The 27,776-nt window shown below is 43.5% G+C and overlaps 1 protein-coding gene across 1 annotated transcript in view; it reads left to right on the top strand.

The window, feature by feature from the left end:
- The window catches only part of LOC147117677 (F-actin-uncapping protein LRRC16A-like), a 494,673-nt gene that overhangs the window by 410,352 nt on the left and 56,545 nt on the right, over positions 1 to 27,776 (top strand). Inside the window, exons 29-32 of the mRNA XM_085989391.1 lie at positions 2,109 to 2,126; positions 10,153 to 10,219; positions 17,344 to 17,555; positions 22,064 to 22,170. Coding sequence (XP_085845517.1) covers positions 2,109 to 2,126; positions 10,153 to 10,219; positions 17,344 to 17,555; positions 22,064 to 22,170 — 404 coding nt within the window. The remainder of the gene's footprint in view (positions 1 to 2,108; positions 2,127 to 10,152; positions 10,220 to 17,343; positions 17,556 to 22,063; positions 22,171 to 27,776) is intronic.

Consider the following 27,776-nt stretch of genomic DNA (forward strand, 5'->3'; position numbering starts at 1 on the left):
TATATGGATTTTCAAAAGGCGTTTGATAAAGTACCACATATTAGGCTTGTTAGCAAAATTGAATCCCATGGGATAAAAGGGGCAGTAGCAGCATGGATACAAAATTGGCTATGGGATAGAAAACAGATTTGTGGTGAATGGCTGTTTTCGGACTGGGGGGAGGTATACAGTGGCGTTCCCCAAGATTTAGTACTAGGACCACTGATGTTTTTCATATACATTAATGACTTAGACTTGGGGGTACAGGGCACGATTTGAAATTTGCAGATGACACAAAACTTGAAGTGTAGTAAATAGTGAGTAAGATAGTAATAGACTTCAAGAAGACATAGACAGGCTGGTGGAATGGGCAGACACATGGCAGATGAAATTCAATGCAGAAAAGTGTGAGGTGATACATTTTGGTAGGAAGAATGAGGAGAGACCGTACACACTAAATGGTACAATTTTAAAGGGGGTGCAAGAAGAGAGAGACCTGGGGGTGTTTGTGCACAAATCGTTGAAGGTGGCAGGACAGGTTAATAAAGCACATGGGACCCTGGGCTTTATAAATAGAGGCATAGAGTACAAAAGTCAGGAGGTTTATGCTAAACCTAAATAAAACACTAGTTCAGCCCCAGCTGGAGTATTGTGTCCAATTCTGGGCACCGCACTTTAGGAAGGACGTGAAGGCTTTGGAGAGGGTGCAGAAGAGACTTAGTAGAATGGTTCCAGGGATGAGTGATTATAGCTAGGTGGATAGACTGGAGAAGCTGGGGTTGTTTTCCTTAGAGCAGAGAAGGCTAAGAGGAGATAGGATAGAGGTGTTTAAATCATGAAGGATTTAGATGGAGTAAATAAAGAGAAACTGTTTCCAGTGGCTGAAGGGTCGATAACGAGTGGACACAGATTTAAGGTGATTGGCAAAAGAACCAGAGGCGACATGAGGAAAAACTTCCTTACGCAACAAGTGGTTAGGATTTGGAATATCACTGCCTGATAGGACGGTGGATGCAATAATAGCCACAATTGTAGCCTTCAAAAGGGAATTGGATAAATACTTGAAGGAGAAAAAATTGCAGGGATATGTGGAAAGAGCGGGGAATGGGACTAACTGGATTGTTCTCCCAAAGAGCCGGTGCAGACTCGATGGGCTGAATGGCCTCCTTCTGTGCTGTACTATTCTATGATTTTATGATCATCTCTTGAGGACGGATTCTTTGGCAACAGGCTAAATGTAGATGGGTAAACTTCAGTCTTAATGGCAGAGGCAAGATTATTTCAGTGAGAAAGAGGGTTATTAACAGTAGACATTATAATCTGCACTGTAAATGGTTTGGGCTTGCAGTTCTACTGTTCTAGTTTTACAAATAATGCATGATATTGTGTGAATAATAGCTGCAATGATATGCTAAGTAATAAAAATATAAAGTATAATATTCTGAGTTCCAGCACAAGCAGGACATAATGCACAGGATTACAGTACAGTTCATTTGGAGCTCTGTGCTGACTCTGGGTTTGAATCTGGAGCTTTTCCCACTCAGTGAGGAACCCCTTACTTTGCATCGAAAATCCTTTCACTTTTCCAGAACATAACTTTTTATGAAGCATTTTACCACGGAGGTACTGAGAGGAGTTGGAGTCTGGGAAGGATGAATGAATCAACCTATCTCATGCCTTCTTCACACCACCGCCCCACCTTCCCCATCCCAGCACCCCCACGAGCTAGTTCAGAATGGCACAGTGAGGTCATGTTCTCATTCTCTTGTGGAGGGAAAGGACTAAGCCAAATGTTTAATTTAGAAATTGCATTTATATGTTAATGCTTCTATCAGCATTTCAATGTCTGGTGCTGTGTATGGTTTGCTAAACTTATTGGTCACCTTGAATATTGGTGAAATGTATTGATTTTTCTCTGTTATGGCTTAAATTTGGTCAACAAAGTCTTCTACTTTATAATTTGTTGCTGTCTGTGTGTTTTCTGATTCACTAAGCTTTGAATGTTAAACACAATGCTGCTGCAGTGTATTTTCTTTTGTGCTGGTTACACTTTCTTTCTGAAATACAAAACCATTTTCATCATGTCTTCTCTTCCTCCATTTTCTGATTTCTCCTTTTGCTGCATGGAGACTCTCTGCTGTACCAGTGTAAGTATTACTGTGTTTGCCGTCTACTCTTGGGCCGTTTGTTCGCCTTTTTTTGCTTCATTTGCTTTTGTGTTGCATGGAAGTCTCATGAGAGAATTCAGAGATATGCTTCGATTATTTTTGATTATATGCTAGAGTGAAAATTTATCTTTTATATAACATGATTAGTCTGTTTGAAATGATTATTTAAGCTTACTTCTGCACATTAAAAAGAATTGTGTTGAGGAGGATGATTATGTTTTTAAAGTTTATTTTATATTCAATTTTTGCATTTCTTTTGACAAATCCCTCCCACTCTCTCGAGCTCAGTTCCATGAGTGGACAGGTCATATTTTCCTAACCCGGAGGACCTCTACTTATGCCATTCTGCAACTGGCTTAAGAAAGAAGAAAGACAGACTGACTTGTATTTATATAGCGCCTTTGATGACCTCAGTACATCCCAAAGTGCTTCACAGCCAATGAAGTACTTTTAAAGTGTAGTCACTGTTGTAATGTAGGAAACGTAGAAACATAGAGGATAGGAGCAGGAGTAGGCCATTCGGCCCCTCGAGCCTGTTCCGCCATTTAATGAGATCATGGCTGATCATCCAAATTCAGTACCCTGTCCCTGCTTTCTCCCCATATCCCTTGATCCCTTTAGCCTTAAGAAATATATCTAACTCCTTCTTGAATATATTTAATGAATTGGCCTCAACTGCCTTGTGTGGTAGAGAATTCCACAGGTTCACCACTCTCTGAGTGAAGAAATTCCGCCTCATCTCTGTCCTAAATGGCTTACCCCTTATCCTTAGACTGTGACCCCTGGTTCTGGACTCCCCCACCATCGGGAACATCCTTCCTGCATCTAGTCTGTCTAGTCCTGTTAGAATATTATAAGTTTCAATGAAATCCCCTCTCATTCTTCTAAACTCTAGCGAATATAAGCCTAATCGACCCAATCTCTCCTCATACGTCATTCCTGCCATCCCAGGTATCAGTCTGGTGAATCTTCGCTGCACTCTTTCCATGGCAAGAACATCCTTCCTCAGATAAGGTGACCAAAACTGCACACAATACTCAAGGTGTGGTCTCACCAAGGCCCTGTACAACTGCAGCAAGACATCCTTGCTCCTGTACTCGAATCCTCTCGTTATGAAGGCCAACATACCATTTGCCTTCTTAACCGCCTGCTGCACCTGCATGCTTACCTTCAGCGACTGGTGCACTAGGACACCCAGGTCTCGTTGCACTTCCCCTTTTCCCAATCTATTGCCATTCAGATAATAATCTGTCTTCCTGTTTTTGCCACCGAAGTGGATAACCTCGCATTTATCCACATTATACTGCATTTGCCATGCATCTGCCCAATCACCCAACCTGTCCAAATCATACTGGAGTTTCTCTGCATCCTCCTCACAGCACACACGCCCACCCAGCTTTGTGTCATCTGCAAACTTGGAGATATTACATCTCGTTCCCTCGTCTAGATCATTAATATATATTGTGAATAGCTGGGGTCCTAGCACCGATCCCTGCGGTACCCTACTAGTCACTGCCTGCCACTCGGAGAAAAAGACCTGTTTATTCCAACTCTTGGCTTCCTGTCTGCCAACCAGTTCTCTATCCAAGACAGTACCTTACCCCCAATCCCGTGTGCTTTAACTTTGCAAGCTAATCTCTTATGCGGGACCTTATCGAAAGCCTTCTGAAAGTCCAAATACACCACATCCACTGGTGAGGAAATGCGGCAGCCAATTTGCACACAGCAAGCTCCTACAAACAGCAATAACCATCTGTTTTAGGTGTTGATTGAGGGATAAATGTTGGCCAGGACACTGGGAGAACTCCCCTGCTCTTCAAAATAATGCCATAAGTTCTTTTACGTCCACTTGAGAGGGCAGACGGGGTCTTGGTTTAACATCTCATTCGAAAGACAGCACCTCCAACAGTGAAGCACTCCCTCAGTACTGCACTGGAGCGTCAGCCTAGATATTAGGAACTTGAACCCATGACCTTCTGACCCGGAGGCAAGAGTGCTATCACTGAGCCAAGACTTTGAGGTGGGCTTGTAACTAGCTAGTTTCCACGTGTGCTTAGTGTTGCCGACTTTCAGTGGACGTAATACCGGAGGTTTGCTCACATGACATTTTCCCACAGTTTGAAAATATATTCCATTTACCTTAAAGGTTGGGCCCCCTGTACTTGAGTGCCTTTGCTCGTGGTTTTGGGCCAGTTGTTGTCGCGCAAATTGTTCTGAACTAGAATGCCATCCTTCAAAGTTTGCCTTACTTAAATTTAAAACCCTGGTTTGTGACTCTCTCTGCTCCCTCTCAAACATAATATCAAATTCAATCATAGTATGCTACCACAACTCGCTGTCAGAATAATATATGTGGGAGCTGTTAAGGAAGGTACAACAGAACTGCTGATTAGCTTCAGGCTCTTAAACAGACAATGTCCATTGCATTTGGATTATGGCATATTCAGTTGTATCTAAAGTTGAATTTCATTCAAAGATTGAGGAAAACTGTACTTGTACATTAATGTAGGAAATGCTAAAATTGTTGCATCAAATCTGCTCCTTCCATTAGTGCATGTATAATATGCACACCGATGAGCATTCATTAATTTAAACTCCTGCAGAAGACAATTAATCAAAGAAAACGCATCAAAGAGTAGATTCAATGAAATGTCTCATTCGTCTTAACATTAGGCAGTTAAACCAAGGAATGTCAGTGTAATGCTGTTAAACACTGTCTATGCACCTCATTCGACATTCTTCAAGTCAGGCAAGACTGGAGCCGCAGTAGTCCATCTGTGTCTGTTTGGGCCTGTATCCTTCAACACCTTCATAACTAGATAGTAATCCAGCTGCTTTGAAAAGGAGTTAATTGGCACATCATTGACTTATTTTGATGGGAATCTCATGCACACAATCTATTAATGTGAGAACCGGAACAACCTCTAATCTGTAATCGTGCTTCAGGCTTGCCAATTTACTGCTCTTGTCCTCCAACTGCACAATCACAGTTTAAATAGAATAACCTGTTTACATCTATATTATCCATGCCTTCCAGCATTTTGTGACCTACTGGTCACCCACTATAAAGTGGGTGCACCGTAGCTTGCTGTGGTATGATATTTAAACACAACAGGTGAACTCTGCTGCAAAACCAGTGAGTGAGTCACAAGTTGGTAATGTTGGTGTGAAATCACTATTTAGAAATACCACAGCTGCATCCATAGGTTCTGTTCAGGCCAGCCTCAAATTCTTTTGAGTTTTTAGAAACCAAGTGACCCATTAGTGGTATAATTTGTACACAAGACTCCACACACCTGGCAGAACTACTGTTCACTCTTTTGTTAAGTGCTGCACTGTCTTAATTTGACTGTGTAAGTAGCCTCCATTTATAAGATATTAGGATAGTCATATCAAGAACAGTCTCTGTATTCCATTCGCATGTAAATACAAAGCTCAGTCACTTATTCAGTTGGGCATAAGACTGTTAGCTTGCTCATTTTTGTTCTCCTGTTTGAAAGAACATCCAGGAATCGATAGGGTAGCGTTGTGATTTACAGAAGTTTATTCCGCAAGTATCCAGCTTTCTGCAAATTCAAATGATTTCCTTTCATTACACTTTCATTTCATTAGGCATACTACAAATTGAACATTTTGAGTTTATAAATATTAAACTCTCCCCTCAACAACTAGCTTGTTTAAAAACTGAGGCCTAGAAATTCGGTGGGCTGCGCCACCAGTTAGCGCCCAAAGAGGGCACTCTGTGGCTTTAGCGCCACTGGCCACGCCTCCCGCGATATTTAGCGGGGCGCTAATGGCGGCGTTAGCTTGTAGCGCTGCGCCGCCACCAATGATGTCATTGGTGTGCGCAGCGCCCCGCTCCCGCCCCGATCGCGATATTTGGTCGCGCCCGCCTCCGTAACGCCGGTCGCAAATCGCGACCGGTTCACAGGGCCTACCTGTGGCGGTAGTGGCGCAAATTAAGGTGGAGGTGCGGGGCGGCCATTTTTTCCGGTGGCCACCTGCCAGCACCTCCTCGTGCCGCCCTCCCCAGCCTCCTGATCCACCCCCCGGGCAGTGCCAGCTGTGTCCCAAAAGCCCGGCACTTCTCCTCGGTGTCGGGCTCTTTTGCTGGCACTCGCGATCGGTGATCGCGCTGGTGCAGGCCCCTCCCCCTTAAGAAGGGGAGGAAGGCCTGCAGTACAGCAGCGCGCCGTGCCGCAGCATGTGGCGCTGTGGCACGTAGCGCGGCGATATTCAGTTTGAGCGCCCCAAGCGGGATGCGGGGAGCCTCGAGCAGCGCCCCGAGTCCCTCTTGGGGCGCTCCCACTGAATATCGGGAGGGCGCAAGCGGCTCTGGCTGGAGCGCAAATTCCGGCGCCCAGGCGAGCTTGGTGCCCCAAACGCGGCGCCACCGAATTTTTAACCCTGAGCATTTAGTTGTTTATTCATTTTTTTAAAATGCTCTCTTTGCTGCTCCTGTGTTGAGGGATAACAAAATGCCCTTTATTCCCACCAATGGGCTTCATCTTGCACAGGACAGGAGCTACAGTTATGAAGAAAGACTTGAAAAGTTAGGGCTTGTGTGTCAGCCTTGGCTCAACTCAAACTCGGATGTCATGGATTCAAGCTCCGTTCCAGAGATTTGAGTACATAATCTCGCCTACTGTTCAGTGCAGTACTGAGGGATTGCTCCACTGTCGGAGGTGCCGTCTTTTGGATGAGACCAAGGCCCTGTCTGCCCCCCCCACTAATGGACATGTAGGATCACATGGCATTATTCAAGGAAGAACAGGGGAGTTCTCCCAGTGGCTTTTCCTGGTAACTTATTCCACAAAATCTAATATCATTACCCTGAACATCCTTATTGCTAACATTGGGGGTGCGAAATTCCTGACTAAGGATCCTTCCTTAGAGCCTTTAAAGACAGTTTTATTTTCAAATCCTCAGCCATGTGAGATCTTGCTTCACGCATGGCTGGATTTCGATAGGACTCTGTTCTGTTATTGGCACAATTGTTGGCATGAATCACTAGCCAGCCCAGCATCAGCTGCAATTACTGAAAAGTTGATGCCTTACAATAAGGCCGTAGCTATTGGCTGCTGAAACTCATGGACTATGAAGAAGAATTTTGCTCCCTTAAGTTTTGAAGCTTAGGCATGTTTCATTTGACAACTGTAACATCCATGATGCTTATGACTTGGACCTTGTGTATCCCAGTGAACGCTAACACAAGCATGCATCTCATCCTGGATTTCTCTTTGTCCCATAAATTTCCAGATTTTAAACTCCATCACTTCCCTGAACTTCCACTGGACCATCCTCTTTACGCAACTTCATGGTGTTCCCCTACAGTGTTCCACATTGTGAAAGTATGGGAAATTGTTCATATAAGACACAAATCCCATACCCCCGCCACCTGTGACTCTTCCCCGCCCCCCCCCCCCCCCCCCCCTCACCGACCAACCCAATGAAAAAAATATCAGGCTGTCTCTCTGAAGTAAAAGATTTTATGCTTAAAGCATCCTTAAAATGAATCTGGGGCCCTTTGGTTAAACTGATCCACAAACAGGTGGCACAGATCCGTGTTAACTGTAACTCACTTTTATGGGAAATAATTTCCAAGCTGACAAGGTGGTTGAGATCTCGCACAAAGTGCCCAATGATGCATGTGATTGTTCTGCAGCCCAAAGATGGGCTATCTTGCAGGCTTGTCTGGTTCAGGATCTCAGGAGTTTCGTAGTTACACCTATTGTTTGACCCCTTGAAGGCAGAAGGCTTTCAACCCATCTCGAACCTAAGAGCCTTGAACTTCCTGTACAAGATCCAAACAGCAAAGGTTACAGTTATCTTAGTTAACCCCCTTACTATTTGGGAAAACTTAATGTTCGGACTTGCTCACTCTGAGAATTGATTGACCTTTTCAAATCTCATACAGACAGGATCTGGTTTCACAGTTGAAGTGATAGATGTGGCATCGTGCTCCTCAGAGCTTCTATATGAAAGCTTTGCTCCTCAGATATGCAGACTAACTGAAGTTTTTTTTCTGCTATACTGAATGTGTTACTGGCATTTCAAAAACCTTCTATCTAAAAAAACCTACAGGACTAAATGAAAAAGATTTGTACATCGGCATTAGGTCCACGACTACAACCCATTAGGGCATTGCAGGTCAGTTCTTCCAACATTTACAGTTGCTTCCTCAGAATCTGTCACCAGATGACGTATGATACACATGGTATTTGTTGCTGGTTACCACCTTCCCTGGTGGGACATTCAGTTGATGAACATCCAGATTTGGGTTCATCAGACAGCTGGAAAGTTTAATCTTTTGGGCAGTTAATGCCCCACCTGGGATTTGAATTTTATGTTAACTGAACTTATGGTAGCCCCTTATGGATTCTTGCACCCTTAAAATTCTTAGACTGCTGGTTTGCTGCTTCTTTAAGCCTGCAGAGTTAGGGTAATTCATGCACTTCTCATCACGTTCGGTATTTTTACAGGGATGTTACATGATATATCTATCATTTTTGCCTAAAATAATGTTTCACTTACCTAAGGAAATGAGAGCCAAGGTTTTACTTGCCACCACCTGCCCCTTCCATAGACAGATGTACTACTTTGTTGTTGCTCACAGAAGTCTAGTGTTCTGTTTCAAAAGAGCTCTGTCATTCCAAGCAATGGCTTGCCTTGTTTGGTAACAAAGCCTTGAATAAATTCCCTAAATGCAGATAAACAGATTGGGTTGTAGAGAATATTTACTAAATATTCCTTCGTTGCACTGTGGCACAATCAGGATCTCATTCTGCATGTAGGTGACCGCATGTTGGGCGATAATACACCAGGTTTCTCTCTGGTTCAGTGTAATTGTCATGAATTGAATTAACATTAAGCCATAGTTTCTCACTTCCTCCTCTAATCAAGGACTGAATTATGACTTCAATGCAAGGCCCTGATTTACAAACCTGCGGGAAAAAGCCACTTAACCAAAACGGCTGCTGTATGGTATCAGACTTCTAAAGGGACAATATCCTAGTTGTTTTCCCCATGTGGTAGAGTGCTTACTAGTGCATAGAGGTAAAATTACATTCCAAGAATGAGGAATACTAGACATAGAATGGGAAATGCAGCATTAAATTCCAGGCAATACCACACACTCTCTTCAGTCAGCAGATTGATTTTAAGGCAGAAAGCTACAATGATTTCCACTTTGTGCTTCACATGTAATGTAGTAAGTATTAATACTCTTTCTAAATTAAATGTGCACAAACAAAAAACTTTGACCATTTGAATTCTGCATGGAGGGAAAAGCTAGTTTATTAAAAGTATATGTATGTATTTGGGAGTGAGCCATTTTACAATGAAAACACTGAATATTCAACAATTAACTATTAAATATATGTGATGCTAAATTCAACTGTGTAACCTCTATGGGAACTGACTTATTTGGGGGACTGACCAACTGAATCAGGTCTGATGAGGGAATATAGAAGGCAAGAGTGCATCGTGTATAATACAGATTATGAATAGCCCTGTTTGCAGAGATGTAACTTTTTTGTCCGTGAAAATGACTTGTGCATGTCTTCTTAAAGTTACGATTAATATTATGAAAATGTCTTGAGTTTTTGTAAGTCATTTTAAAGAAAGACTTGCATTTGTATAACACCTTTCACAACCTCAGCACGTCCCAAAGCGTCTTACTGCCAATTAAGTGCTTTTTGAAATGTAGTCACCGTTGCAATGTAGGAAATGTAGTAGCCAAGCACAAACAGCAATGTGACAATGACGAGATAATGTTTTGAGGTGTTGGTTGAGGGATAAATATTGGCCAGAACAATTACTCTACTATTGTCACATCCTTGGCACGGGATTAAAAAAAAAAAAATTCTATTGCATCTAAAAGCAAGTTCAACCAGTCCGCGATTCCTGTTCGATAACCATGTATGTGATACAGCTTCAAGTATGCAACTTTTGAGGATATTATTTATGCTTTAATGATTAACTGAAATTACGTTTTGTGTGGCAGATGACTCCCAAGTCGAAGAGGAAAAGTATCCACAGCAGAATGCTCCGCCCTGTTTCCCGAGCATTTGGTAAATGATTATGCACGTGTTCAACTTATTTTCTTTGTGGAAGTAAAATCTGATCATTTCAACCCCCAAGTTGATCTTTGTTCCTAAATGTAACTTCCTAAATATTTGTGTTGCTGAAAAATGTAATTCTCAAAACAGTTGTTGAAAATGGTGCCGGAAAATAAGTCTACAGTTAAAGAAAATGACTTGGCTAAAGTTGTGCTAATTTTCCCAAATAATTTTAGGCCAAATACTGAGTTGACAACTTTTTGTAGTAATAGAGGGAGTCTACTTTTTCTAGTGTAACTCAAGTATTTTGTAACTACCTAAGTTTCAGTTGGAACAGAAGACAGATAGATTTATTTATAATAAGCCACACCATGCTCGTCAGCGAATATTCTGGTTTTACTTCCTGCTGGAGACTCTGAAGAAGTGCTCATGTGTAAACAGCGCCATCTTGTGGTTAATCGCTGTGTGTGCAACTGGTTGAAGGAGATGGTGGACATTTTAATTTCTCAAATTTGAATCTTTAAAGAAAATCAAATATTTTGCAAACACAATTAGAAAATTACAGAATGCAACTTAAAGATAAACATTTTATATAGTCCTTTTTGAATAAAATAGAAATTTTGATCGTATTTTAGGATATCCTCTATCAAATAGTACTGCAGTTCTCTAAAAGCTAAACCTGCCAATTTGCAAGTTTATGGTTAGTAGATTATTACAATAAAATATAAATACATGTATTTAATTGCCCCTATAGAATGCTTGTGAAAATTTCATAGACTAGGAGAAAGTTATAATTCAATTTGTTGCACATTATTTTATACCCAATAAAAGATGGGAGAGAAGTAAAACATCAAGATTTTCAGAATGCAGGTATTTATGGTCTAAAATTAACTATTTGTTGTAAATATATTGAGAACTATTTGGCTCAATTTTCTCCTATTTTAGTATTTTCAGCAATAGGAATAGAATAAAAGTTGAAGATCAATATTTGCAAAGGGGAAGGATGAGATTCCTGCAACCTTTACACAAAAATAAATACTGCACCATCAAATGGAGGCGAAACCACCTGGAACTTACCCCATTCCTTTTAATGGATGGCATCTCAGTCACATTGGGGATATTTTTAGCCCAAAAAAAGGGGTGGGTTTGGATAGGGTGGGAAGTTAAAGTGTTAAAAGTCTGAATCCCGACCAGAACCCGCCCTCTTCCAGTTTTAACAGAGGTGGAATGGTGGTGGGGATGGGGCATCCAGCCAACCTGCTCCCAGGAGGCAGGTCTCCCATTTAAATATTATAATGAGGTTGCCCTGCCTCCGATTTAACCTCCATTTTAAATTTAATTTCAGCTGGTTGGGTTTTGCAGGCCTCGTGAAACCGCCAGCTAAATTAAGGAGAGGATTGCTGGAACCAGGAGGTAAGTTCCTTTACACTTACCTACTGGATCCAGCATCCCTGCCGAACCCAGCATCTGCAATTGGAGAACCCCCCCCCCCGCAGAGAAGGCCTCCGATTCCCCCCATGCTGCTCCAGCCCCCCGATCCTGCTGCTCCAGCCCCCCGATCCTGCTGCTCCGGCCCCCCGATCCTGCTGCTCCGGCCCCTCGATCGTGCTGCTCCGGCCCCTCGATCGTGCTGCTCCGGCCCCCCGATCCTGCTGCTCCGGCCTCCCCGATCCTGCTGCTCCGGCCCCCCCCGATCCTGCTGCTCCGGCCTCCCCGATCCTGCTGCTCCGGCCCCCCCGATCCTGCTGCTCCGGCCCCCCCGATCCTGCTGCTCCGGCCCCCCCGATCCTGCTGCTCCGGCCCCCCCGATCCTGCTGCTCCGGCCCCCCCGATCCTGCTGCTCCGGCCCCCCCGATCCTGCTGCTCCGGCCCCCCCGATCCTGCTGCTCCGGCCCCCCCGATCCTGCTGCTCCGGCCCCCCCGATCCTGCTGCTCCGGCCCCCCCGATCCTGCTGCTCCGGCCCCCCCGATCCTGCTGCTCCGGCCCCTCGATCCTGCTGCTCCGGCCCCTCGATCGTGCTGCTCCGGCCCCCCCAATCCTGCTCCTCCGGCCCCTCGATCGTGCTGCTCCGGCCCCGCGATCGTGCTGCTCCGGCCCCGCGATCCTGCTGCTCCGGCCCCTCGATCCTGCTGCTCCGGCCCCTCGATCGTGCTGCTCCGGCCCCCCCGATCCTGCTGCTCCGGCCCCCCCGATCCTGCTGCTCCGGCCCCCCCGATCCTGCTGCTCCGGCCCCCCCCGATCCTGCTGCTCCGGCCCCTCGACCGTGCTGCTCCTGGCCCCTGACCAGCTGCTCATGGCCCTCCGTTGCTCACCCGGCCCGCCTGCTCCTCCGGCCCACCAATCGTTGCCAGCTGATCCCACCACCCACCCCCCGGCCTCCTTGCTCCTGCAGCCCCCAACCGCCCCCACCAGCTCCTCCGGCCCTCCCCATGCCCTTCCAGCCACCCCGCCCGGCCCCCACACGATCACTCCCTTCTATTTGTGGCCTAGTGGTGCGGGCCTGTCCACCTGCAGCCAGCCAGCCTCTTAATCTGGCTGCGGGTGGGAAACAGTAGCTCCCCATGTAAATCAGGCCCTTCCTGTGGGAAACCCATTCTCCCGAGTTTCCCAACCGCTTTGGAGCCCCCCCCCCCCCCACCCCTCCGCTCCCAACCCACATCCCCATTAAAATTCAGGCCATTGTCTTCTTCCTGTATATAAAAGTTTAATGACAGCAGTTCTTTTTCTTAACTTCTATAGCAATTTCTACTGTCTTCCATGCATAATGAATTAACTAATGCATTTACACCACTACCTCCAAGTCTCACACCATCGTGACGTGGAAGTATATTGCCGATCCTTCATCGTCGCTGGGTCAAAATCCTGGAACTCCCTCCCTAACAGCACTGTGGGAGTACCTTCACCACACGGACTGCAGCGGTTCAAGAAGGCGGCTCACCACCACCTTCTCGAGGGCAATTAGGGATGGACAATAAATGCTGGCCTTGCCAGTGACACCCAGATCCCAGGAACAAATAAAAAAAAATAATTGCATTGGATAGTTTTGCAAAAGGTTTCTGCAAAATTAATTATTGTTTTTATGTAGTTTTCAACTTTCAGTCCAAGTGCATTTCCTTGTATGCTCAAATAACTCGAGGCCACATTTGGTTATTGCTGGGTGTTGGGGGGAGGTGCAATACTTGCCTTGGATCTTTCCAGTGACCCACCCCCATAAGCTTAATTTGCATATCTACAGAAATTAGCAGAAGGACCTATTCCAAACAGCTGGTTTATTGGAAGGACCACAATGACTTACTTGACCCTTCACACAAAGGAGTTTCCAGTTATTTGAAGATGCACACTGGCAGTCCAGATCAGAAAGACAATTCCGTTGGAAACTAGTCTCGGGAATGTTTAAAGAAGTTAAGACACGTTCCAAATTGTGTCCAAAGGGTGGGGAAAAATGTAGGATTCCTCAGGGTCAACATAACCTCCTCCATCACAAGACAAAAGGCGATGGTTTCTTGCAATTTCATATCATTTCCTGTGAAGATTGTTGTCTGTTTGCTCTTATTTCAGCCTGCAAGGTTAGTGGATATCATGATTTGCTGATAGCATTATCTTACTTTGCTTGCCATTTGGGCAGTTTAGTATAAGGTCAGATATTACCGAGCCTGACGGGCCCAACATCAAGGAGGCAGTTGGTGTGCTACAATCTACTGTTGACCTCCAGACCCTCAGTTGTCTGTCCCTTGGGTTTCCTCAGCTGACTCTCTACTACTAGACAGGCACTGCTCCTTTTGGCTCTTGAGCAAGGCCAACTCTCTGACAACCATTCTCAAGCTTCTACGTAAAGTATTCGCTTAATTTTGAATACATTTTTTTATTTGGATTTTTTTTTTTACACCTCCATATCACACTTTTCCATCCTTACCTCATTCCCACCACTGCTGCAACTCTCACTATGGGGGGAGTTTTTTGGGGGTCAGTGGTTGGTGGCGGGTCGACTGGGGGGAAAAAAATTTCAACCCGCCTCCACGCTAATCTCCCAGATGTGGGGGTCTATCATCGCTGAACAGACCTGACACCAAGTGGCGGGGGAGGCAATTTAGATTTTTAAGAGCTTGTTAACAGACACTTCAAAACTATTTTAAGCTCACCTTTAGATTTTTAGAGTTCGCCAACGACTTCCCCGCTGCTCGGGAGGTCGGGTGTTGTGTCAGCATGGGATCAGTTCTTAACTTGACAGCGGCAAATGGTCTACAAACGCTCCCATTTCATAGCTGTTCACTTTCCAAGGTTAGAAGCTGTTCCTTACTGCATTTGAAAGACAGATTGAGCTTTATGTAGTTTGCAACTGTTTGGAGCAAACTCTCTATCCAGTGTCACTTCATTGGAACAACCTCTCTCACCATTGACATCGCTTCTGACATCTCAACCTCATCTGCACTCTATTCCATCAGCATCGGTGCCCTTGAAAATATCTCACCTTGGTCTTCAGAATCGCACTATGATCAGCCCCAACAACAACACCAACCTTCTCCGTAATCGATGCTGCACAGGACACACGGCATCAGCACCCAACTACATTGCTGCCAGGGATGGTCTCACCATGGCCAGATTTACTTCACTTAACTCTGTACACCCTGGCTGCCACATGAAGCGCCAGGTTGGCACCACCCCACACCAACACCATAAAACATCCCTACAATGCCCTAGCCATTCCTTTCACACTCCCCACTATTGCGGGGGGTACCATTATGTCTCACCATAGTGAGTGGCAACTCACTAAGCCACTTCCAAAGGTGCACACACAGATCTGTCCAAGAACGGAAAGTGTTGAAATAAAGATTTCAATGTTTGACAGCACATTAACAGAAACTTCACATGAACATTGCCTAAACCACCCAAATGCCTACCCTTGTGTGTTGTTAGTTGGTATGATTGGAATAGGATGAGGGCGAGTGTGAGGGGTGACTAGTGAGATGGGGAAGGGATAATGTAGATAGAGAGGGATGGGTGAAGGTGCAGGGTAAGTTGGTGTGAGTAAGGATGTGCAGGAGTAGGATAGGGAAGGCAGAGTGATGGGGATGTGATGAGTGACACAGCAGGATGAGGCTGAGTGTGGCTTTGCAGTAACGTTTCGTGATCTACTGAGATCATTGAAAGGTTTGCGCCACTGCAGCCTGGTCCTCCTAATGACATCCCTGCTGTGTCCTCCTGTGCAATGTGCAACCAGGCTGTGTTGATTTCCTGGGGAGGTCTCTTCAGCCCATGGGAAGGGAAGAGGCCCTCCCTGTGTGGAGGGAGTCATGGGAGAGCCTGGGTGCAGCCGTGCACCTCTGTGCAGTGCTTGTCAGTGTTTGCAGCACCTCAATGCTGTAGAACACTGACAGCAGAACTACCAAAATCATTTTGCGCATGGTCCCTTTAAGGAAACCGGCTAATGACGCGTCATCAAGTGACGTCATCAGACCCGCTTCCTTCAATTGGCTGGGAAACGCGCTGAGCGGGCTTAACAAGCCCAATTATTGTAAGATCACTCCACTAAGCGGGCTGGAGCCAGCAGCGGGATCACACCCCAGCCGCACTGGACCTGCCTTGGTAGGCGAAATCACAGCCTATGTCTCTCTCACCTCTATTATTACCAATTTCCAACCCCCAGTGATCTTAAAACCTTTGTCCTTCTTTTCTAGTCTCTCCATGGCCTTGTCCCATCCTACCTCCTGCAACCTTCTCAGCTCCACATTGTAGTTAGCATCTTCCATTCTCCTGACTTTGGCCTATTATGCCACCCCCGCCCTCATTGATAGAGCTTTCAGCCATCACTCCCATCCGTCTCTTCCTAAACATTGTCACATCTCTCGCCACTTAAAAATAATCTCCTCAAATCTTTGTCTTCTGCACACCTTTTATGACATGCCATTTCTCTTCATAACTCCTGCTATGTGTCCATTCCTGCCCCCCAAGTAAAGTGCCTTGGAGTCTTTCTTGCATTGTTGATGCTGGATAAATGGATGCTGATGTTGTGGTAATTTAGTTGTAGATTATACCTCTTTATGTTTATTACCTACTACGGCCAGCAGTTAGATTTTGTTACTTCATGGTGAGGTTGCCTTACAGGCCAAAATGCACAAGAATTCCTGTCAACACTATTTACAAGATACCTAACGATCACTGGAAGAATTTTGCAGTTGAGGACTCTAGGAGCTTTGTCTGATCAAGTTATAAATTATCTATATCCAGTGTTGTACTAGTCTAGTATAGTTTATATAGTATGTGGAGGTTGAATGAATGCAGAGAGCTTGTCATTTGGTGTATTTAAACTTCCTCGTGTTCAACTAGATTTCCCTCTAGTGCATCTTCTTGTAAAAATGGTTCAGAATGAGACTCTGCTATACAGCTGAGGTGGGGAAGATTCAACACTGCAAAGCAGTTAAGTGTTGATAATTGGACAATGTCCCAAATGTTTTTAATTCATTTAGCAGGGTATTCAATTGATATATAAGTTGAAATACGTTTAAAGAATAAGGATGACCATATCTATCATGGATCAACTAACATTTATCTACCTTTTGGTGTGATCTTTCTTATTCTTTGCCCGCTGAAGCCAAACTATATTTGAAGCACCTTCCTACATCTCTTTCAACTCTCTCTGATTTGGAGCTTCTGGCTCTTGTGTGTGTGTTTCTTCTTCCTTCATTCATCAACTTGGCTTCCATCCTTTAAAAGAACTGTGATCTATTTCCAAAGCAAACCCAAGAGCCTTCTATAGTGCCTGTATGAAGATATCTTTTTAAGAGAAAGTGTTGTAGCCCTTTGCCCCCAAATTTGTGTCTTGGTCCATTTGTTTAGATTAATTTTCTATGTATGAAAAATTAAACACTTGCTAAATAAAACAAGATAAAATAGTGTTCCTTCCTTAATTATAATAATGAATTCTGTTAATGTCAATGCTCCTGTGGCACCCTACATACTACTAATTTGTTAATTAAAGCTACAGTTATTTTTCTGTTGATGCGTGTTCAGTTAATCACTAATCTTATTATAGATTGAGTGCTAATGGGGTATTGCTATTGGCGGCTACCTCCTCTAAATTTGTTCAATATTCCTATGAAATATTTGAGAGTCCCAGTAATCCCAATTTTTTGTACAGAGATGGAGTTTGACCTAGATAAGGCACTGGAGGAGATCCCGGTCCATTTCGATGAGTCAGGTCCTGCTTCAGGCATTTACAGCAAGCAAGAAAGGTCATCACGGCCCAGCAGTATGATGACTGAGCTCCCCTCAGAAGAGGTAAAGAAACTGGAGCATTATACAAAATCTAGACCCAAGAGGAACAAAAAGCTACCACCAAGCAAGACGGCTGTAAGTCTTTTGTGCTCAAAGAACCATTGCTTAATTCTATTACACTGTATTTTCCATTTCTTTTTCTTATTTATTCAATGTATGGAGATTAGTACCACAGATGGATGTGCCCGATATCAGCATGGTGGAACTCTTGCCTATGATCATTAATAAGAGTGTATATTAGCAGGGCAGTATTTGTTAGCTGAGAAGTAGATCAGGAACTCCATGTTTCTTTATGACTATGGAAAGCATTTTTAACTGTACAGAATGATACCCTCCATTGAATGTGTGTTGCAGTGGCATCCAAAAAGAATGGCTTCAGGATAACAAAAGCAATTGGAATATTAATTGTAGCTTGTAGAAATGCATCTTAAATCAGTAGTCACTTTTTAGGTCTTAAAGGTTTCTATTTTTGGAAGCCTTATACTGTGGGATCAGTGTCCAAGCTGGAATTCCCACTTACCTAAACAAGACTGGAGGTGCAGTTTGAAGAAAGCCTGTTCACAATTTCCATTATCCTTATTTAATTGATGAATGGAGAAATTTGGGGATCCTATAAACAAAATAGTGCATTGTTGATACTGTTGATGCTAACTCGTGTGTGCCATACTTTTGGTCAATGGTTCTGTATCTTGTTTCAAGTTATAGTTAGAAATTGACCTTGCTGCACACTGATCATCCAAACAGAATGGGCCAACAGGGCTTTCCTTGCAGTGTTTCCTTCTCTGAGTTTTCTCTAGATAATGTAAATTAAACTGATAGTGGAGATTTGTTTTAAATTTGTTTATTTGGACTTGTCCATACAGACGAGTAACAAAACAATAATTTTATTCAATCTCCATGCACAAATGATAAATTAGCATCTAAATCGGGGAAGACAAAACCACAAGACAGTTTGGGCAATTGTGAAAGAGTTCAGCCACCTCATTAAGACTGAATTCCGGAACTGCTCTGTAGTCCTTTCTGTTTTGCAATTTGCAACAGCCTGTGAGAAAGATGTTCATAAATGGTCTTCCATAGTTTAATCTTGTTTATCAGTAATTCTGTAGTTAATAGTATTTTTGCAATCTCTTTAGCAGAGATTTTTTTTAATTAGTTGCCAAGTTGCCTTTTTTTTCATTAACCGGTGTTGATTCCTTATTTCTGAACTATTTATTTTCCACATTAATACACCTCCAACTAGCATTACAAATGTTTAGAGACCGCAGTCTGTGTGCTGACCATACCTTATCACAAGCACGGATCATTGCTTCAGAAGCCATGAGAAAGTTGTTATCAAGGCAATGTCATTTAAGGCAGAATTCTCCAAAGAAACCTCCACCTCCTCCAAGGATACGTCACCCAGTATCAAATGGACAATTTTAGTCCTCTAAGAAGCTCTTAAAATAAAAATCAAATTCCATGGTGATGACCATAAAGACTCTGCACAATCTACCTAATCTTGATACCAGTAAGAAACTGCTATCCACTGCAGCTTTTTATGGGTCTTACTTTTTGTGTACATGGGTGGATCACCTTTCCGGTGGAGTTTTTATTTCTCAATGAAATGTATTTTTGTGGAGAATTATGAAATATTTCTTTAAATGTTTGCCGCTGCTTATCTACCATCATACCGTTTAATCTAATTTCCCAGTCTACCTTAGCCAACTCACCCCTTATACCAATGTAATTGACATTATTTAAGTAGAGTTTTAAAGTATGTCACTCTCAAACTCAATGTGAAATTCTAATATGATCTGACGTAATAAAGACTCACTATGCACTTGGTTGTACATAAAGCAAGGCTTTAACCGACTTGTAACAAAACATGGAGGTCTAGTTAGTAGTCACTAGCTTCCTGTTTCCAGATTATCTCTGGCCAAGTTGGGCCCACGCCCGAGTATTTATACTCCTCAGACAGCGCCCTCAGCTGGCCGTTCAGTAGTACTTCCTGAGTTACTTCTTGTAGAAGTTGCGATTTATGACATGATCATTCTTCCCCAGAGGATCCCTTGCTGTGAGATGACTAATTAGCCCTGCCTCATTATGCAAGGCAAGCTCTAAAATAGCCTCTTCCCTGGTTGGTTCCATGACGTATTGTTCTTAGAAACTGTCTCTAATGCATTCCAGGCACTCGTCCTCCAGTTGCCAATCTGATTTGTCCAGTGTATATGAAGATTAAAGTCCCCCACGATTATTGCATTAATCTCCTGGAGCAAGAAGTTCCTGCTACCCTTTCATCTACTTCCTTTTGTGACAGGATTATTTAGAAGATCCAGACAGTGGTCAGGCTTAACATGTTGCACATAAATCTCAGATCTAGAGCAGTACTTACTGCCTACTGCTCTCTCTCTAGAGAGAGAAAAAGAGAGAGAGAGAGCTATGGTGTAACCAAGCAGGGCTTCATTTCTTCAGTTATTGACCATCCCCGCATCTCAAAAGGCTGTAGTTTACTTAAACTAAAAATTTACTCAGGATTAATATTATCACCCATTATAATAACAAGTTCTGGCTATCTTAACTATTTATTCCTTGCTTGGGATCTGTCACCCAAATCGCACAATTCTTGTGGCACCAATTGTAACCTATCATCTGCTGCTGGCAGGAAATTTAGTTGGAGAACACCCAGTTATACAAGTTCACAAAGGCCTCTGGAAAGCCAGACCATTTGTCAGACAGCTAACATTGCCTTAGAACTTGATTCTTGTGCTAAATGTCAGATCCATTGCAACCTCTGATTTATTGTGATATAAAAGCACTATATTTGAGTCCATTACTACATCCTGTTCTTGTATCAATAGGCACAATTGTGAGCTTCCAACTTCAATAGCAGGTTTGCCTTTTGTTCTTTGGTATACCCATAAGACAGCAAATAGAACTTCGTCATCACTTCTCAAAGTTGTATCTGACTTTCATTTATCTCGGGAGCTAGTGATGCCAATATTATAGACGCCACTAAGTTGTTCCACTGAAAGGAACTGTGTTACAAGAACATAAGAAATAGGAGCAGGAGTAGGCCATTTGGCCCTTCGAGCCTGCTCCACCATTCAGTAAGATCATGGCCGACCTTCTACCTCATCTCCACTTTCCTGCACTATCCCCATATCCCTTGATTCCCTTAATATTCAAAAATCTATCGATCTCTGTCTTGAATATACTCAACGACTGAGCCTCTACAGCCCTCTGGGGTAGAGAATTCCAAAAGTTCGCCACCCTCTGAGTGAAGAAATTTCTCCTCATCTCAGTCCTAAATGGCCGACCCCATATTCTGAGACTGTGACCCCCTGGTTCTAGACTCCCCAGCCAGGGGAAACATCCTCCCTGCATCTACCCTGTCCAAGCCCTGTAAGAATTTTGTATGTTTCAATGAGATCACCCCTCATTCTTCTAAACTCAATAATATAGGCCTAGTCTACTCAATCTCTCCTCATATGACAATCCTCCCATTCCAGGAACCAGTCTGGTAAACCTTTGTTGCACTCCCTCTATGGCAGTATATCCTTCCTTAGGTAAGGAGGCCAAAACTGTACCCAGTGCTCCAGGTGTGGTCTCACCAGGGCCCGATATAATTGCAATGACATTCACAAGGCTCTTACCAGGTATGATGAATTTCCTGCTGGTTATTCTCTTGGGTGTCAGGACCCAACTAGGAAAGTAAGTTCTCAATTGTGGTGCAGCAAACACATGGGCCAGTGTTTAAAGGGCTGCTTTAACACTATCTGCAATGTAGCTGCTTTGAGTTACACACATGCACACAACTCAGCAGATCTGTCCCTTCAAGCTGAATTGCACTAGTGCAGCTGGACAGCAAATACTTGGATCATCATAGTTTTCCTCTTCCAGTGTAGTGCTACTTTTGGTCCTCACTTCTACGTGCAGGCTGAACAAATGAGTATACCCAAGTTTTCTTGTGGTATCTACACTATGTGTTGTGTTGTTTGGTCAAAGGGTTAAGCTGTGGTTCAGGACAAAATCCTTTGTATGCAGTAGGGTTTGGCAAGAGCATCTGATCCATGCCCACAGATTGATGTGAATCCTTGAAAAGGACTATCCCAGATGTTGTCCCATCCCCCTCAGTTCCCCCTCCTCCACTGGAATACAGAGTATTAATTTGTGCACAGAGATTGAACTATATTTTAAGAACGAGGAAAGATATATCAAATACCTGCAATACGTAATTAGCTTTTAATTTTGTTCTTGTTAAATAATACATTTTTTTCCGGGATAAATTGGCCACTCTCCTGGGTGACTTGATTTGCACTTAGTGGAGCAGTAGACCCTCCTTATTATCTGTAGGTTCCTTATGATGCAATGCTTACTCAATGAGGGGAGGCCTATTTAGCAACTTGGCCAAAAAATGGCAAAACATGCACCTGGACAGTAGCTGAGTTTAAGTCAATGTTGACAGACATCTGAACCCAAGCCTTCTGGATGACTGACTGATAGTTTTACAGCTGGATTTGTTCAAACTTAATCTACTTTGACAAATGACTTCCATATGGTTTATATTTCTGAACTAAAAATAAGACAATCATTTTCTCTGTCAGCTTTCTGCAGCTGAGTCCCAGGAGGGTGAACAGAATGGCCTTATGAGTAGAGTTGATGAGGGAGTGGATGAATTTTTTACCAAGAAGATAACACGAATGGAGTCAAAGTAAGTTTTTATATTTAGGTTGCATCAATTGATATGAGATCATTGAGAGTTGAAAGTAATGGATTAAAATTTTTAATGGATTAAACATTAATTGTCACATTTTCATTCTCGACTATACGATTATAAATTCTAAATCTGATCAAAGAAATATGTCAGAACCATTCAGTCCTGAGGAAAGGTCTTGGATCAAAACGTTGACTGACTGACTTCTGTTTCTCTGAAGATGCTGCCTGATCTACGGAGTATTTTCAGCTTTTGCTGGGTTTTTTTCCAAACTTGACAGCTGTGCTAGTACTTGCCACAACTAATACCACACAACAGTCATCATGACACCAAATGTTGTACTGGTTAATGCTGAACCACAGAATGGAGTTTGGATGTTTCCCTTTTCATTCATTGGTCCCACAAATAATTGACTTTAGCCAATGCTGATTGACATCACTGCCCAAAAAGTTAGTCAAATTGCCAACCCTGGTCCATCCTTTCAAAGACTTTTAAAAGGAGGTTCCAGCTTAGTCTCTGCTTTCATGAAAGATCTTAATTTATCCAGGCCTCTCGTGAAAGGTTGCTCAAATTGCAGCACAGCTGCAGCTGGAACTGATCAAAGCTCCCCTTTGTCATCAGATGTCAGCAATAATCACTGCAAACTTGAGCATTTCCTTGACAATTTTAGTTATCAAAAGATAAAGAACATCACGCTCCCTATCTGTTGGTCTTGCCTTTTATTTCATGACTAGAACACCTGCAATAAATAAGCAAGTTCTGAGGGAGTAAATACACCTTTCTTTGTTCAGAATTCAGCTAAGTCTGTGATAAGACCACATCTCTCACAAGCTGGTTTGCTCGTGCTGTTGGGGACAGTTTAAACTAGCTTGGCAGGGGGATTGGAACCTGTGAATAGATTCAGAAGGGAGAGAAGCAAAGCTGGAAATGGAAGGCAGAAAATTCGTAAGCGAGTTTGGAAGGCAGAGGAAACAAAGGCTAGAAAATAGACAACAAGGGAGTTTGGCAGTGCTAAATGGTACATACTTCAACACAAGGAGTCTAGGAAATAAAGCAGATGAGCTGAGGGCACAGATAGACACGTGGGAGTATGATATTATAGCTATTACTGAGACATGGCTGAAAGAAGGGCAGGAATGGCAGCTCAACATTCCTGGTTACAGGGTTCTCAGACGAGATAGAGAGGGGGATAAAAAGGAGGGGGTTCACAATATTGATTAAAGAAACAATTACAGCTGTGAGGAGGGATGATATCTTAGAAGGATCATCCACCGAGGCCACATGGGTTGAACTGAAAAGCAAAAAAGGGGCAATCACACTGTTGGGAGTGTACTATAGACCCCCCAAACAGTCAAAGGGAGATCGAAGAGCAAATATGAAAGCAAAAATAGGGCAGCAATAGTAGAGGATTTCAACTTCCCTAATATTAATTAACTGGGATAAAATGCATTCAGGAGAACTTTTTTTAGCCAGTACATAGCAAGCCCAACAAGAGAGGGGGCAGTTCTGGACCTAGTTTTAGGGAATGAAGCTGGACAGGTGGAAAAGGTATCAGTGGAAGAGCATATTGGTGGTAGTGATCATAATTCAGTTAGATTTAGGGTAGTTATGGAAAAGGACAAGGATAGCTGAGATGTGATTTAGCCAAAGTGGACTGGAGACAGAAACTTGAAGGTAAATCAGTGTCAGAGCAGTGGGAGGCATTCAAGGAGGAGATAGTGAGGGTTCAGAGCAAGTATATGTTCCCTTAAAGAAAAAGGGTGGGACTAACAAATTGAGAGCTCCCTGGATGTCAAGGGGCATACAGGGAAGGATGAAGAAAAAAAGGGAAGCTTATGACTGATACCGAGGGCTCAATACTGCAGAAAACCTAGAGGAGTATAGAAAGTGCAGGGGTGAAATTAAAAAGGAAATTAGGAAAACAAAGAGAGGGCATGAAAAAATATTGGCAAGTAAAATCAAGGGAAACCCAAAGATGTTTTATAAATACATTACGAGCAAGAGGATAACTAAAGTAAGAATAGGGCCTATTAGGGTCCATAAAGATAACCTGTATATGGAGACGGAAGACATGGATATGGTTCTTAATGAATACTTTGGGCAGGATTTTCATTGGGCCGGGGAGGCGGGATTGGAGGCGTGTGGAGGGTTAAAATCTCAAAATCGGGGGGGCACGAACCCATCCCGCCCCCAACCCGCCTCCATGCCAGTTTCAAAGGAGGCGGATACCCGACCTGTGCTGGGAGCCGCTGCCCCGAGGCGGGAAGGGGATTAGTGCCAATTAACTGCCTGTTAACAGGTAGTTAACAGGCAGTTTTTAGCCTAATCCCTATTTTTATTCCTGAAGTGTGGGATTCCCGATGGCTCCAAACCACGCCAAGTTAGCGAGGCGGACCGTCGGGCTGAAGGGCTTGGAGGGGTCGAGATGTCCGTTGTTCAGGTGAGTGATGGGTGCATGAGTGCAGAGGTAAGTGTGTTTGGTGTGTGTAAAGTGTTTAAAGAAGTTTTACTTACCTTTTCTTACCTTTACAGCCTTCCTTCCTTCAGGTCTCAGGAGTCCCTCATCTCACCGGCACAGAAAGCAGAAAGGCCGCGATCTGTCAAAAGTTGCAGCATTCAGCTTTCTGTTCTGGAGAGATCTCTAAATCAGCCTGAGAGGAAGGAATTAACTTGGAGTAAAGATTGTCAGTGTTTAACAGCTTCAAAGAGCTGTCAAACGCTGATATTTCATCTGTCAAAAGCTCTTGACAGATGAAATGTCAATCTGTGATGTCACCTGTTGCCAGGTGGCCCTTAACTGGCCTGCTGAGCCCGCCGGGCGGGCTCAACAAAGTCAATCAAGTGAAAATTGTGTGGGTTGGCCACAACTCGATGGAGGCGGGACTACAACCCCAAAAGTCCTAATCCCGCCTCCTACACGCCTCCAGTATTAAAATCCAGCCCTTTGTGTCTGTTTTCACAAAAGAGAGGGACGATGCAGACAATGCAATCAGGGAGGAGGAGTGTGAAATATTAGATGAAATAAACATAGTGAAAGAGGAAGTATTTAGGGGTTTAGCATCTTTGAAAGTGGATAAATCCCCAGGCCCGGATGAAATGTAGCCCAGACTGTTAAGAGATGTAAGAGAGGAAATAGCAGAGGCTCTGGCCATCATTTTCCAATCCTCTCTGGCTACAGGTGTGATACTGGAGGACTGCTAACATAGTACCGTTGTTTAAAAAGGGAGAAAGGGATAGACCGAGTAATTACAGGCCAGTCAGCCTAACCTCGGTGGTGGGAAAATTATTGGAAAAAATTCTGAGGGACAGGATAAATCTTCATTTAGAAAGACACAGATTGATCAGGGACAGTCAGCATGGATTTGTTAAGGGAAGGTTGTGTCTGACTAACTTGATTGAATTTTTTAAGGAGGTAACGAGGGTTGATGAGAGTAGTGCGTTTAATGTAGTGTATATGGATTTTAGCAAGGCTTTTGATAAGGTCCCACATGGCAGACTGGTCACGAAAGTAAAAGCCCATGGGATCCAAGTCAAAGTGGCAAGTTGAATCCAAAATTGGCTCAGAGGCAGAAAACAAAGGGTAATGGTCGAAGGGTCCTTTGCTTTTGTGGTATATCTCAATGATTTGGACTTGAATGTAGGAAGTATGATTAAGAAGTTTGCAGATGATACAAAAAATTGGCCAAGTGGTTGATAATGAGGAAGAAATCAATGGACTGGTCAGGTGGGCAGAACAGTGGAAAATGGAATTCAATCTGGAGAAGTGTAACGTAATGCATTTGGGGAAGGCTGACAAAGCAAGGGAATACACAATAAATGGTAGGACACTGAGAAGTGCAAAGGATCAGAGGGACCTTGGAGTGCATGTCCACAGATCCCTGAAGGTAGCAAGGCAGGTAGATAAGGTGGTTAAGAAGGCATACAGAATACTTGCCTTTATTAGCCGAGGCATAGAATATAAGAGCAGGGGGGTTATGCTTGAACTGTATAAAACTCTAGTTAAGCCGCAGCTAGAGTACTGCGTGCAGTTCTGGTCACCACATCACAGGAAGGATGTGATTGTACTAGAGAGGGTGCAGAGGAGATTTACGAGGATGTTGCCTGGGCTGGGGAATTTTAGCTATGAGGAAAGATTGGATAGGCTGTGGCTGTTTTATTTGGAACAGAGGAGGCTGAGGGGAGGCCTAATTGAGCTGTATAAAATTATGAGGGGCCGAGATAGAGTGGATAGGAAGGACTTAGTTCCCTTAGCAGAAGGGTCCAAAGATGTGCAGGTTAGGTTGATTGGCTATGATAAATTGACCCTTAGTGTTAGGGGGGTTAAATACGTGGGGTTACGGGGATAGAGTGCGATATGTGTTGGTGTAGGGGTTACGGGGATCGGGTGGGATATGTGTCGGTGCAGGCTCGATGGGCCGAAATGGCCTCTATCTGCACTGTGGGGATTCTGTGATTCTGTGAAGGGTCAATAACCAGGGGGCATAGATTTAAAGCAATTGTTAGGAGGTTTAGAGGTGATTTGAGTAGAAATATTTTCACCCAGAGGGTGGTGGGGGTCTGGAACTCACTGCCTGAAAGGGTGGTAGAGGCAGAAACCCTCATCACATTTAAAAAGTACTTGGATATACACTTGAAGTGCCGTAACCTACAGGGCTCCGGACCAAGAGCTGGACAGTGGGATTAGGGTGGATAGCTCTTTGTCGGCCAGTAGGGACAAGATGGGCTGAATGGCCTCCTCCTGTGCTGTAAATTTCTATGATTCTCTCATATATCCCAAATATTCTACCAACGTTTCACATGTTACAGGAAATGTTACAGGAAATAATACTGAAGTTTTTCCATGCCCCCATTGCCTCTTCCCTGGAAAGGATGTATTCTTTTGTTGAATGTAAATCTTTGATCTTCTATTTGCATAGAATGCATCATAATCTCGGATTGTTCTTTTAGTTTAGTTCCAAAACTTAAAGTTAACTCATTAATCAAAAAGATCAGCAAAATTGGGATTTGCAGAAGGTCTCTTAGATTATCCTTTAGCTGATTGGGCACTAGCAGGGAAAGTTGAAGCTGTTTCTTGAGCCAATGTGCAAACAGTATTGCTACTCTGCAAGGCAGTTACTTGGAATAACTTCCATGTTTTTACCAAACACTTGGTATCTTGATCTGGTAGTTTGATTTGACCAAAGTTTTGGCTGGCTGGCATTGTTAGTTTAAGGGTTTCCAACCTTCAGTTCTGTAATACTTTAGTATTATTCCTCTGCATGTGAAGTTTGAATTAAGAGAATATTAGATTACTTACCAAATGCATGGTCTCTGTCATTCTATGACCCTAATTCCACCTCCACGTAGAAATTGTCCATCGTGTCCTACTTCTCTCTTCCCTTTATTCTTTTTGTTTAAACTTGGTCTACCTGCTAACTGATGCAACCTGCAGTCAAGAACTGTTAGGAATCCCTCTGGTCTACATCCAGAATGGGGAAGTAGGGAAGACAGCATAATAAATTTGTTTTTTACTCATATCTGGAATATTCATTTGTATCTGAAAACTGCATATTGACTCAGGACACAGCAACTTACCCTAGTGGTTCTTGGCCAGCTGCAGAATA

Source organism: Somniosus microcephalus, chromosome 5, assembly GCF_052327205.1.
Source record: "Somniosus microcephalus isolate GS21.2 chromosome 5, FLI_Smic_1.0, whole genome shotgun sequence".
Classification (NCBI taxonomy): Eukaryota; Metazoa; Chordata; class Chondrichthyes; order Squaliformes; family Somniosidae; genus Somniosus; species Somniosus microcephalus.